This window comes from Micrasema longulum, unplaced genomic scaffold (assembly GCF_059751315.1).
Source record: "Micrasema longulum isolate JH-2025_06_02 unplaced genomic scaffold, ASM5975131v1 h1tg000774l, whole genome shotgun sequence".
NCBI classification, from domain to species: Eukaryota; Metazoa; Arthropoda; class Insecta; order Trichoptera; family Brachycentridae; genus Micrasema; species Micrasema longulum.
Genome location: NW_028277968.1, coordinates 252,328 through 265,266, shown reverse-complemented (window position 1 = coordinate 265,266; position 12,939 = coordinate 252,328). Strand labels below are relative to the sequence as shown.

Genomic DNA, 12,939 nt, shown 5'->3' with positions numbered 1-12,939 from the left:
GATACTTGGAAGGAGCCATGTTTCAGATAAAAAAAACATATCATAATCATTAATCAAGACGTTATTTAAAAAATCATGAGTTTTGGAGCGAATGCCGCGTACGTTTTGGTAGTAAATAGATAGACTATTTATGGGATTAGCGCCTGAGAATATTAAAATATTTCAACCTATTAAACAAAAAACTTAAAATACACCAGTAAAATTGATTTAAATTATATTGGACGCACCTGTAAAATGAGTCTCTATATATCAATGCAGTCACTAAAGGCAAGTAGTTCACTAAATTATACACATTAAAAAAATTGAAAATAGTACAAAGAAAAGGTAAAAACAAAAAATAAGGAAAACAAGAAATAACACTAGTCAGCTGCTTCAAAAGTCATATTATTTTTTCAAGATCAGCGTCTGATGAGATTTTGGATATGGGTGATCCTTCACTTCAGTCTTTGTCACAATGTTTTCAATATCAAACTTCATCTTCCCAATGGCGTGTTTTACGGTGTTGTGAACTAAACGAGCCAAACATCTAGCTTGAGGTATATGATTATTCTCATTCTTGAGACGAGTGAACACCGAATTAAAACGACCAAAGTTTACATTAGCATTGTAAGTTGAGTATCTGGAAATGTTCTCAATTCTTAGATCATTTTCAATGAGTTTATTTTTTATGTTGACGAATATGTCATTAGGGGTATCTTTAGCATCTCCATAGAAATCCAAAAGGTAATGCTTTAAACCGTCTTTTAGAGTGAAATATTAATTAGTGGAAACATTTTTATGTTCCCGTGATTCGAAGCATCCGTTCCTATTGAATAAAATATACCGTTGTCGACTAACTGCTTTGCCGCTGGTTTTATAGACATAGGAGCCAGTATAAACATGCTATTTTAGTCACTTTTGTTCTTCCCAATTGCATGTCACCAGCAATATTAGAATCCGGGTAAATGGTAAGGGCTAGTTTGCTTGTGCAGTCCAGAGAAAGCATTGAATGTCCGTGTACCACGTTATGGTTCATATTTTTCAGCTCGGCAGCAGCAACTTTCTTCGTTTGTGTACAGGATGAAGAAGTATTAGATGTTCCGAAGTAGTCAATGGTTTTACTTGTTTTAGCCAGCCTTATTTTATTCATGTGTTTAGAACCTCGATCGTGTTATTTGAGATTACTCAAACCGCCGTAACTAATTATAAAATCTCTTTTACGCAACGTGCAACAAGCTTTGAAAATATTTTCTTGAGACGGCCTTACCCATGAGTACTTGGTACACCATTCCTCCCTGTATTTACAGAGACGTTTGCTTTTCTTTGCGCTTGATTCGTCATCACTGTTACTAGGAGAATCTGTATCAGTAGACATTGGAAATGTTTAGTGAAGTAGGTATATTTAGTACTCGTACGTACTAAAGACTGACACTGACGTGACACTTTATCCCGCAGTAAACAAACAAAAATACAATATATTTTGTTACGAACAAATAACAACGCTCCCGATCTTTAATGCTGTCACTGTGAGAATGAGTGAGAATGCCAAATGTGCGCATACGCACGATATATTGCTCGACCGTACCATTGCGTACCATGTACCATAGCTAGTTTCCCGCGCACGCTGCGCCGCGCCGCTCACCCGTTATTTCGTGCGACACAAGTATTGGTGCGAAAACGCACCGCGTAATATTTATTTTTAAAGTGCTTAAAACCGCAGCGCCGATACAATTCAAACATAATATTATTTGCCGTCCGTATGCCATCATTTTTCCAAAGTAAAGGACGAAGTAATGTCCTTTATTTTAGATTACAAAATACAGAACAAGATCCATTTTTGCGTCTGAAAAAAAGGACGTCCTTTAAAATAAAGGACGTCTGGCAACTGGCAACCCCAGTATCCCTAGTTAGGACTTAGGACTATTGATTATTAGATTGCGCGCGCGTGCCGCATTCGCATTTACGTCGTGTATAATCTCCGTCTACCTACAAGAGAAATTGAAACGAGGAAGAGAAAAGCTTAAGATGCGAACGAAAAGTTTCAGAGTGAAAGGGTATATTCGTAGTGTTTCATTCAAATTAAAAACAAAGCTGTTTTGTTTTGGTTTCACGTCAAGTTTAAAAGCATTCAATTTTAGTAGACTTCAGAACTTACAGTTGGCGAACTGGCTAAGGTGAGATACTAAAGACTAAAGACCAATCTAAGCATGGATAACTCAATTTTGAACCAGTTCGAACGATTTGAGCTATTGGGCTGCAGCTCAAACTTCTCATAGGCGGCTCCCAGCAGTTCATTTTCGTTGTGAGTTTCTTTCGAATCGTACGTGTACGCGACGCTTCCGGTCAGCGCGTTAGCGGTGATTCGGTGAACCATATATTTATTTGAGCTGATCTGCGAGCCGGTTTAAAACTCCAGCTCAAGTATTTGAGCTGCGAGCTGACCTGCAGCTCACAAAATAATCTTTAGTTACCCATGCCTAGGCCAATCTGACAACTAAACAAAATATATTTTATTTTGATTATCTAGAACAATGTTTTTCAGCCTTTTTGAATACACGACCCCCTTGCAAGGCTACGCAAGCCACGTGTTGAAAAACAACTGCTCTAAAACTGGGCATTCAAAAGTACTTAAAGTAATTTCGCCGAGTCATAAATTATCATTATTAATATATGGCGCTATTTTTGTGAGAATCACTTTAAGGGCGCTGTGCAGTAAATAGTAAATATCCCCAAGAAAGATGGAGAACATTTCTGCCGCTCCAAACAAAACCAACGCATTTCTGCTGACAAGCCGGTTTCGCGGTTTAGTGGGTTTCATTATTTTTCTTTTTATATTTTCAATTCATGTTTACTTTCTTAAAAATAAATTGCGTATGCAGACAATTAGCAGATTTCCATATTAAATTTAGTAATGTATCCAAAATATAACTTGAAGATGTCCTAACAAGACGAAACGCGACACAATATACGCTCTTGTATATTTATAAAAATAAATTAGAATTAAAATCCAATAATTTTTTATTGCCTCGTGGTATAATGGTCAGCGTGTTAGCCTGCCATGCAAGAGGTCTCGGGTTCAATTCCTGGCATGGTTGATGTGAAATATTTATTTAAAATGGTGTTTTCACACTAGAATATTTCATAGTCCCTGGACCTGAAGCGTAAGACTGATCATCTTACTTTCATAGAGCAAAAATGATCAAAATACGCTGCGATTGGTGTACCAATGCAGTGCCCTATGCAGCATTAGGTGCGGAAAGGGAATGATGAGAATGAAAATCCAATAAATGTGTTCTATTTTGGATATATTACCAAAAATAACCAACACACTTGCCTAAATTGTATGAAATTCCGGTAAACATGCGTTTCAAATGCACCATTATGACTAGCACACATAGCATAGTTACCTGGCATTCTTACCATAAATACCAGATGTGTTACTTAAACTTAGTATATCTTCGTGTAAACCGAGAGGCCCGAGCATAACAATTAGATGATAATATGTACTTTTAGGTTGCTTATGTCTTGTGTGCACCTCATTCATTGAACATCGTCCATAAGTATTTGAACAGCACTTACGCTGGTTATGATAAATAAAAATACAAGAATAAAAATAGGGATCACTGATTCTTAAAGATATCATTGCGCTAATTCCAAATGTACTAATAACTAATTTTTCACAAAAATTGTGATTGCGATGGTTATGCTTAAGGAGGCAGATTTTAGAGAATGGAATATAGAAGTCTACGCATTTACAGAGCTTATGACTTCTTCAACATCCATATTCCCTAAATTTGATTTTTTTAAATATGGATGTTTAAACAGCAGTAAGCAGAATAGTGAATATTACGCCGTGTTTTAGTGTCCATCCAATGCCAGGTCATTAGCCCTGTAAATGCCTATACTTCCATATTCCCTTCTCTAAACTCTTCTCCATCACTGCTGTGAGCAAAAATACATTTTTCTTTTCTCGAAACTTGCCGGAATTAAGATAAGTGTTTTAATAATGCAAGCGACAAAATAATATTATTTTATTTATTGCAAATATTGACTAGTTATATAAATATGTAAATACAGTATAGTCTCTGTAATTTGAACCCACAATCCGAACCTCCAGTAATCGAAACTATAGCATTGGGTGAAGGCCGAGGGAACGAAAGAACGAAAGCGGCCTCCGAAAGCCTTATTGTTACTCAATAGTGCTCCTGACCATCCAAATCGCACCAATTTGATAAGTTATTATGGACAAACTACAGATATGTTTCTTCCTTCTCCTTTCTTCAAAATGTTATTCAGGTGGTGAAAATTTTATATCGCATGAAACTCTTTTTAAACGTTTTGGTGAAGAAGAAGCACCATATTATCCATTCTGGAGAAATTCAATTTATGTGATGTAGTCTATGACTTGGCAGAAAGTTTGGCTAACACACTTTGAGTTCGTAAAGGAAACGGATGAGGATTCTGACTCCGAGTATGAACAAGAAGATGATTTACCATCGATACATCATTTGCTGACACTAAATTTGGTAAATTATATAAATGATCCAGAAGTTCAATTGTGGGTTACCTGAAAAGATACAGAAAAAAGTTCTGAGATAATGACTGATGATAAAATTGTTGAGAATCCACTGAAATAAAATGAGAGTAATACAGAAGAAGAAGTAACAACTAACACGGTCAAACAAAGAAAACTTTTAACACTCGTTTTGATTGGGCGGTCAAAAAAATTTGGCCCTAATGGTTTTGTGCCAATAGGGAAATATCAGGTTTTTTTTTACAATTTTTAAGTAATAAAGTTCTATGAAATAATGTCCAATAAAAATTTTTTTTTTGCTGATTATTAGTAGCATAAGAAATATTTTTAAATTTGTAATTTTGAACTCTCGCAAAAGCGGTCATTCCATTGACCACGCCCCTAATACGTCACGATTCATGTTTATTTGTTCCTGCCCATTCAAATTTGCTTAGAACATTGTCACGAATCTTGACGTCACAACTGTCAAGGCCAAAATGTTGCGTTTTTCTAGTGACATATTTTTTTGGAAGTTCTATTTTCATTTTATATATGAAGCCACAATGTCCATATTGATTTTGAAAATACAATTAATTATTCTAAATCCATTTAATTTATTTTTATCAGTATTCGTAGTATGTGATATTTCCCTATTGCGTCATAAAGCATGTCAGAATCATGCAGAAGGTGCTTGTCAGAAAAGAACTCCTGATTTGTTAGTATCAAAACAAACAAACCATCATGCTGTTTCTCTGTAAGGGTAGGCAGAGAGGATAGAATGCCACATCACTCTATCTTTGCATACATACAGATGAGTCTATAAACTTACCTAAACTCCAAACTCTCCAAACTCGAAGGAACATGGCTGATGCCATTTTTATGCATAAAACTTTGAATAACATGATAGATTGCCCTAAGATTCTGTCACTTATTAATTTTAGAGTCCCAGTAACGCAGACCAGAAACCAATCTCTTTTTAAAATTTCTAAATGTAAAACTAAATCTTTTCAAAATTCATTTGTAAATAGAACCTGCCATATGTGTAATCAAAAATTAAATTGTATTGATATTAATAACATATCTTTAACTTCCTTTAAAAGTGAAATTTCCAAAAATAATTAAAGTTATGATGTTGCGCCTTGAATCCGCAGCCTATATTATGCAGGTGATATGCAGTTCTGTATGTAGGCACATAATAAATGAACACTGTATGGTCAACTATAGTTGTATTATTTATTGTAATGTGCAACTGTGTGACCAATATTCATTTACATTTCTAGTAATATTATAAGTTTTGTATGATTACTTATTTTATGTTATGTATAATTTTTATGTGACAACATTTACAATAACAATATTATGTGGAAGCCTCTAATTGGACTTTATGATATGTATTTATGGTATAATTGATTCTTATAAATGTATAAATGTCTGTTGGCTTTCCAATGAAATAAAAAAAATAAAAAAACAAATACAGATCTCGCTTCCTTTACATTCATACAGCCGTTCTTTCGCTGTCCATTCACTCTACATGTCCAAACCAAAGCAGAGCTCCTTTCTTGATTTTGTTGATAGTGCTTATCTCAGCCTTACATAATATACGGATCTCAACATTAGTGGATCTATCGTATATAGTTTTACCACACATTCGCCTGAGAGATCGCATTTCGACAGCATTCAGCCTACTTTCATCCCTGTTTTTCAAGTCCATAATTCGCTCCCATACATCAGGGTCGGGACCAGGACTCCATTGTGAACTGCTAACTTTGCCTCTTGCATCGAACATTTACTTGCCAAGGTTGCTTTAAGTGCACTATTCACTCTGTTCCCAGCACTCACCCTCCTTTCAATATCTTTCTCAGTCATTCCATCCCTAGTTAACATACTTCCTAGATACAAAAATTCCTCTTCTTATTCACAATGATTTCACATTTAGTCATACTTTCAGTTCTAAATTGCTTCCCTTGCGTACATAGTAGACCTTTGTTGGTTGTATCGAGTACATAATTAACGTATATAGTATACCTACTATGCCTTATAAAATGTGTACATCGCTGTTATATAAAAAAAATCTTACTGATGAAAAATATTCAAAAAGTTTGTTTTATTTTTACAGATTCCAATAATCTGAAAATTTGCTAACCAAAAAGACTCTGTTATTAATTATTCAGATTATAGAGACTATACTGTACTTGTATTGCGTTTATATATTTTTCACTCAACAATGTTGCGATTTAAGTTTATTCATGCATAAAGGCTTTTTTATTATATTTCTATTACCAAATTATTATTTTAGTTATCAATGTTTTTATAACTGGTAATATAGTTTTTATATTGTTTATCTTTTTTAGACTTCTTAATTTGTAAATAACTGTTCAGTATTATTAACGTAATACAACAGAGATGGAGAACAATTTAGAGAAACGAAATAGAAGTCAAGGCATCCACAGGGCTTATGACCTGTCATTGGCTGGTTTAAGTGGCCACTTTACACACTGTGTAACATTCACCATTCTGCCTATATTTGAACATCCAAATTCCTTCGATTCTTTCATCTCAATCATATGAATCTCACCCGCAACAATAAACGTTTCAGCTCTTTAACTTCACACACGTCAACAGATGTAAAATGTGTCAGGCTAATAAATATTTGAGGTAACTATTGGTTTTGGAAATCTTAAAACATTACCAAAATATAGGTTTTACATGCCCACCTTTAATTAAATAACAAAATTTTACCCTTACGCATGTTCAGTATTGTTTATTTAAACACTATATACACGTACAGTATACATACATATGCATAAGGGTAGGGATATATGTTTACTAGAGATGGAAATATGGACAAGGATTTTGAAAGGAGGGTTAGTGCCGGTAACAGAGTTAATGGTGCCTTAAAGTCTGTCGTAGCAAATAAGTGTTTATCGCAAGAGGCTAAATTAGCAGTTCATAATGGAGTTCTGGTACCAACCCTAATGTATGGAAGCGAAGCATGGAGTTGGAAAAAAAGGGACGAAAGTAGACTGAATGCTGTTGAAATGCGATCCCTCAGGCGAATGTGCGGAAAAACAATGTATGATAGGTGCCCTAATGTCGAAATTAGAGCAGAATGCAAGGCTGAGTTAAGCATTATCGACAAAATTAAGAAAGGTCTTTTGCGATGGTTCGGTCATGTGGAGCGAATGAATGATGAAAGAACGGCTAAAAATATTTATGATGCGAATGTGTCTGGTTGTAGAAGTCGAGGAAGGCCGAGAAAGACATGGCATGATCAAGTACAACAAATTCTTGAAAGTGGTCATGTGAAAAGTCGGAATAATCGACGTGCGTGCATGAGAAGATGTGTGAATGTGAAGGAAGCAAAGGAAGTGTGCCAGGACACAGTGGTGTGGCGTTCTATCCTCTCTGCCTACCCCTCTGGGGAAATGGCGTGATGGTTAGTTAGTTAGTTAGTTACTATGCATTATTTGAGACATAAGTTCCAACTCCATATTGCCTTATGGCAATTTCTTCATATTTACCCAAACCATTCAATTTGAGAAAATCAGTGGTATATTAACATATTGTAGGTAAATTATAAAACAAAACGATGGTATATATTATAATATATAAATATTTTTTTAAGAAGTATATACTTTTTTTGTATTTGAAGCACTAACTTTGTGGTTTATCATCATTCCCTTTCCACACATAATAGTGCATAGGGTACTGCATTGCTACACCAATCGCGGCGTATCATAATCATTTTTGTTACATGAAGGTAAGCTGCTCAGTCTTATGCTCCAGGTACCAGAGTCCAGGGACTATGAAATATTCTAGTGTGAAAACACCCTTTAAAATAAATATTTACATCAACCATGTTGGGAATCGAACCCGAGACCTCTCGCGTGTTAGGCAAACGCGGTGACCACTACACCACGAGGCCTACGATGATAAGCACACACCAAATAAATGTACACCTATATGAGATTTTAAACGCAATTTGTTTTCATATCTGAATGAGTATTTATCTATTAATTGCATTTAATATACTTTTTTTGTTCCATTGAAACTATTTTGTGATGCCTCTTTTTTTTTTAAATCCACAGCTAGGACTGTACTGACGCGGGCGTTACTAGCTGCAACCAATTTTGCTAGTGTAGAGGCCATTTTGAGTTCTGACGGCAGTGGTGCAGCGGATGGATGTTCAGTGAATTTGACATTCTTGAACCAGGAAGGCGATCGCATGTTTCATAACATAGAAATAGGTCCAGGAGATGACCGGGCTCAATTGGATGTGTTTACTGCAAGTCCCGGAGAATATATTTTACACTGCAACAAGTATGAAACACTTAAAACTATACAATCACAAACAAAAGAACTGTCATTTTTGAAGATAACACTCTGCTTCTTTGAAATTCAACCATGCTTTAAACTATAGCTATAGACCTATATTCAGAATTAAACACTAACAGAATTATATTCTTCATCCATCTGGACACATAATAAAATAAATAAATGTAATAATAAAACTAAGAATTGATGAAAAATAAAATAAAACATAGAGACACTGGTCACTGGTCGACACGGGACACCCCAGTGAGAGAACATTATTCTGTATTAAAAAAATGTAAAAAAGTATAAACAAATAAATTAGTTAAATAAATATTTCAAAGTGTTACAAAGATTCATCTAGCAGTTGATTGAAAATAAATCTTAGAGCAAATGCACTTGCCAATGAGCTGATGTTGATGTGTATTCTAATATTTTTTTTAAAGGCTTGAAAAAAAAATACCATTGAATAAAAGAGGTTTCTTATTTTTTTTAAATGCTATCTTAAATAGTATTCAATCCATTTTTCAATTAAAAAATAAGTTTTTCAATAAACTGTTGTTATGTTTTGACTATATAAATTGTTTATTTTCTATTGTAGATATATGAGGCTTAATGTCCCTGAGACAATAGGTCTCATCATCGATAGTAGCGAGTCAAGGATGGACAGTTTGAAATCACATGGAAAGCCGCTGAAGAAGAATGATGTATTGAATATGTTATCTGATCAAAGTGGAAACGACTATAGGGTTTTTCAAGAATTTGGCCCGGATGACTATGTCAAGACTATTGCTGTTGGTAAGAATAACAAACATTGTACATTTTAATTAAAATGAAACATCTTTGTTCTTAAACACTTTGTTTTTTTTACCAACTGGTTTCGAAGCTACACAAGCTTCCTCATCAAGGTTTACTTTACTAATTCATTTTATTATATTTTATCTTTAACAGTGTTATAACTACTAAATATTAAATCTAAACACATGGAGGTAGTGAGTCGATTCTTTTTACCACTATTTTTTATTACTACAAGAAAGATTGACCCCCCTCATTAATAGAGACCAAACACTTCATACCATAAATCTCATGAACTTTTAGCAGCCATTGCAATATTGTAAGTGAAGTGAACTAAGTGATATTTTAAACTCACTGCTTATATTACATGTTTGTAATCATTATAATCCAGAAATTTCTTTTCCCAGTGTCTTTATGTGCAAAACATTCAAATTAATTAAAAATATCAAAACAGATAAGTATACAATTTGGCAAATACCTCACAGAGGAGTTAAAACTTTGAATACAAAAGTTTGACCATTTTGTCAGTTTGTCCACTTTACCTGCAATGGGCTCATATATTGTAATAAACCAATATGTTTTGTGTTTCCATTACTTGCAATTATTATAATGACAGAATTACTTTACGAGAATCTTTTGAATGCGAATTTGTTACATTATATTTTTATGTGACAATAATCATTATTTTATTGCAGGTATTTTTGACTGCTGCGCTAGAACCTGGAGTTTGTACTCTGATAAGCCTAACATGAATGGACCCTTGGTAGTGCTTCCATTAACAACAAACAAATAATTATACTTACTTTTCATTAAAACTAAATTAAAACAACAATATTTTTGAGTTTGTCAAAATTTTTATAGGCAAGAACCGGATTCAACCCCCAGGGAGTTATTTATATTAATATATTACAACAGAGGTGAAGAATATTTAAGCAAGCTAATTTTCAATTTTTTTCAATTTCAATTTTATTTATTCATGTACATGTACATTACAAAATACAGATCTTAATTCATACATACAGAAATAATAAAAATAAGAAGTCAGTAAAGTTAGGTACATATAATATATAAAAATAACACATGGGTAAACATAATATCTTGAGAATAAAATGTTAAAAAAGTAAGAGAAATCTTGTAATGAAAAACTCCCTCAGAGACGCGAAAAATGTCAATGTCCAAAGTAATTCGTTCTACATAGAAATAGCCCTTTCAACAGGCATAACCATTGCCAGGTTGGTTCTGTGTATTGTAATGTGGAACAGTCTATGTTGACGCTGTCATAAGGTTATTATCCGGAACATAAAAGCTAATGCTTCCCGCATAATTTCAGGATTGTCAATAATACCGCGCAACAATCGAAAGAAATGCGTAGTTAAATACAGACTTCTATATTCCTTCTCTGTAATATGTTAAATTAAAACACCTCAACTACAAATATAAATATTTATAATCCAGGGAAATGGTGAACTATGCACCTTTTTGATAATAATTTTACTTACTGACCATGTAAAATCGGAAAAAGCATTTATAAACAACAACAAACCATCAAGCCGTTTCTCCATATTCATAAGGATAGGCAAAGGGGGTAGAACACCATATCACTCTGTCTTTGCATACAGACCTCGCTTCCTCTACATTCATACATTTTTTTAATAAATCCAATTTAATAACCTTCATTCCCTATAAAAGTATTAAGTTTTATTTTGTATTCAACCATAGGTACAGTTGTTTTCCATGACTGCCCATTTCTGCGATCAAAGAAATTAAAAACACACATAGTAAAAAGTTAAATAAATACAGTATTTATGTATGTTTCAGTGATTTTGAAACTTTATGATGATGTAATATTAATATGCTTAAGATAAGAACAAGTATTATAATTTAATTTATAAAGAGTTACTAGCTAAGGAAAAACTTCTTGCATACAAATATATATGTGAACTCCAGTTATAATCAAAAGGTAAGCTATTTACCTATGTGTATTATGAATTTTAAAAAAATAAATAAATGCATGAAATCTTCACAAGTAAAAAAAATTAATCAAATTGGCCGTAAAGTTTTATGCCAATACTTCACCGTCCCCCATTTCCCATCCAGTGGTGCATTGGGCGCTGGATTGGTAAACCAAATGTAGTTTGAACATCTTTTACACGAAAGTACGGTGATCAGTCTTAGCTTCAGGTGCTATTCCAGACAAAATTAAATTGCAGTTCAAAAAACCTTCAAACACAATATTTTTCATCGAACCTGCCGGGAATCGAACCCAGGACCTCAATAATGGTCATCCACTATACAATGAGGCGCACTTATCTCCACTCAATTTTCCCATTCAGGATTTAACCCAAGAGCAGCCATGGATTCGGAAACACTCATCCATGGTTCTGGTTCTATCTACGGCCTACAGTAATAGGGTCTTTTCAGTTTTTTTTTTTAATTAGCAAAAAATTACGACGGTTGGTTGGACAAATGGTATTAATATTTTTTTCACAATGCTTATTGGAAACAGTCAGAGGTCATAATGCGTGACCGCGGAACTGTGAGCCGTTTTGCGTGTTCTCATATTCAAACCCAAAAGTTATAGATGGAAACAAGTTTTGAATACATTGACAGTTCATTAGAATCGTAAAAACCCGCTATAAATAAGTAGTACCTAAAAAGATACAGAAATATAAATAGCATTAAGTTTTATGAAGCTAAAAATAAATCAGGATATTATTAGTTATAATACATTAAAATTATTTAAGTGATGTATTTACATAATATATTTTTACATTGCATTGTTTCAAACATCAATAATATAGAGATCCTAAATAATATGTTAGATAATGTAGGAAGTAGGACAAACTCAACATAACAATATTTTATGTCTTCAGATTCCGATGCCATAATAATGTATGTATAAATTAATAAATTATTCTGAATAAACTTAAGAACTTGTTTTATTTATTTTGTAAATTTAGACAATATTCATCATTCCATGTCCGCTCCCTGGTTGGAGCAAATCGTGTCCACGAAGAGCCTCCATGCATCTCTATCTGCTGCCAACTTCTTTGCGTCCTCCGAGTCAGGTTCTTGTCCCGAGGTTCTGACGACGAACAATCAGCAGTGGGCGTGCAGGACGTCGAGAACCTGATACCTTGTAAAGTAGGCAAGCGTGGTTAAGGCTCTCAGGAGGCATCTGCAGTATATGGCCTAGCACCCGTATAGCGACAGCTTACTTACTTACTTGGCGACAGTTGTCATTGGAGTTTGCTGTGTCTGTTCTCTTATTACTTCATTCCTAACAAAGTCAACCCACCGCACATCCGAGATTCTTCTGAGACACCTATTCTCAAAACTCA

The 12,939-nt window shown here is 34.1% G+C and overlaps 1 protein-coding gene across 1 annotated transcript in view; it reads left to right on the top strand.

The window, feature by feature from the left end:
- The window catches only part of t (C45 family peptidase tan), a 91,580-nt gene extending 79,946 nt beyond the window's left edge, over window positions 1–11,634 (top strand). The window contains exons 6-8 of the mRNA XM_088230505.1: window positions 8,581–8,812; window positions 9,405–9,601; window positions 10,294–11,634. Coding sequence (XP_088086631.1) covers window positions 8,581–8,812; window positions 9,405–9,601; window positions 10,294–10,391 — 527 coding nt within the window. The 3' untranslated portion in view covers window positions 10,392–11,634. The remainder of the gene's footprint in view (window positions 1–8,580; window positions 8,813–9,404; window positions 9,602–10,293) is intronic.
- The last annotated feature ends 1,305 nt before the right edge of the window (window positions 11,635–12,939 follow it).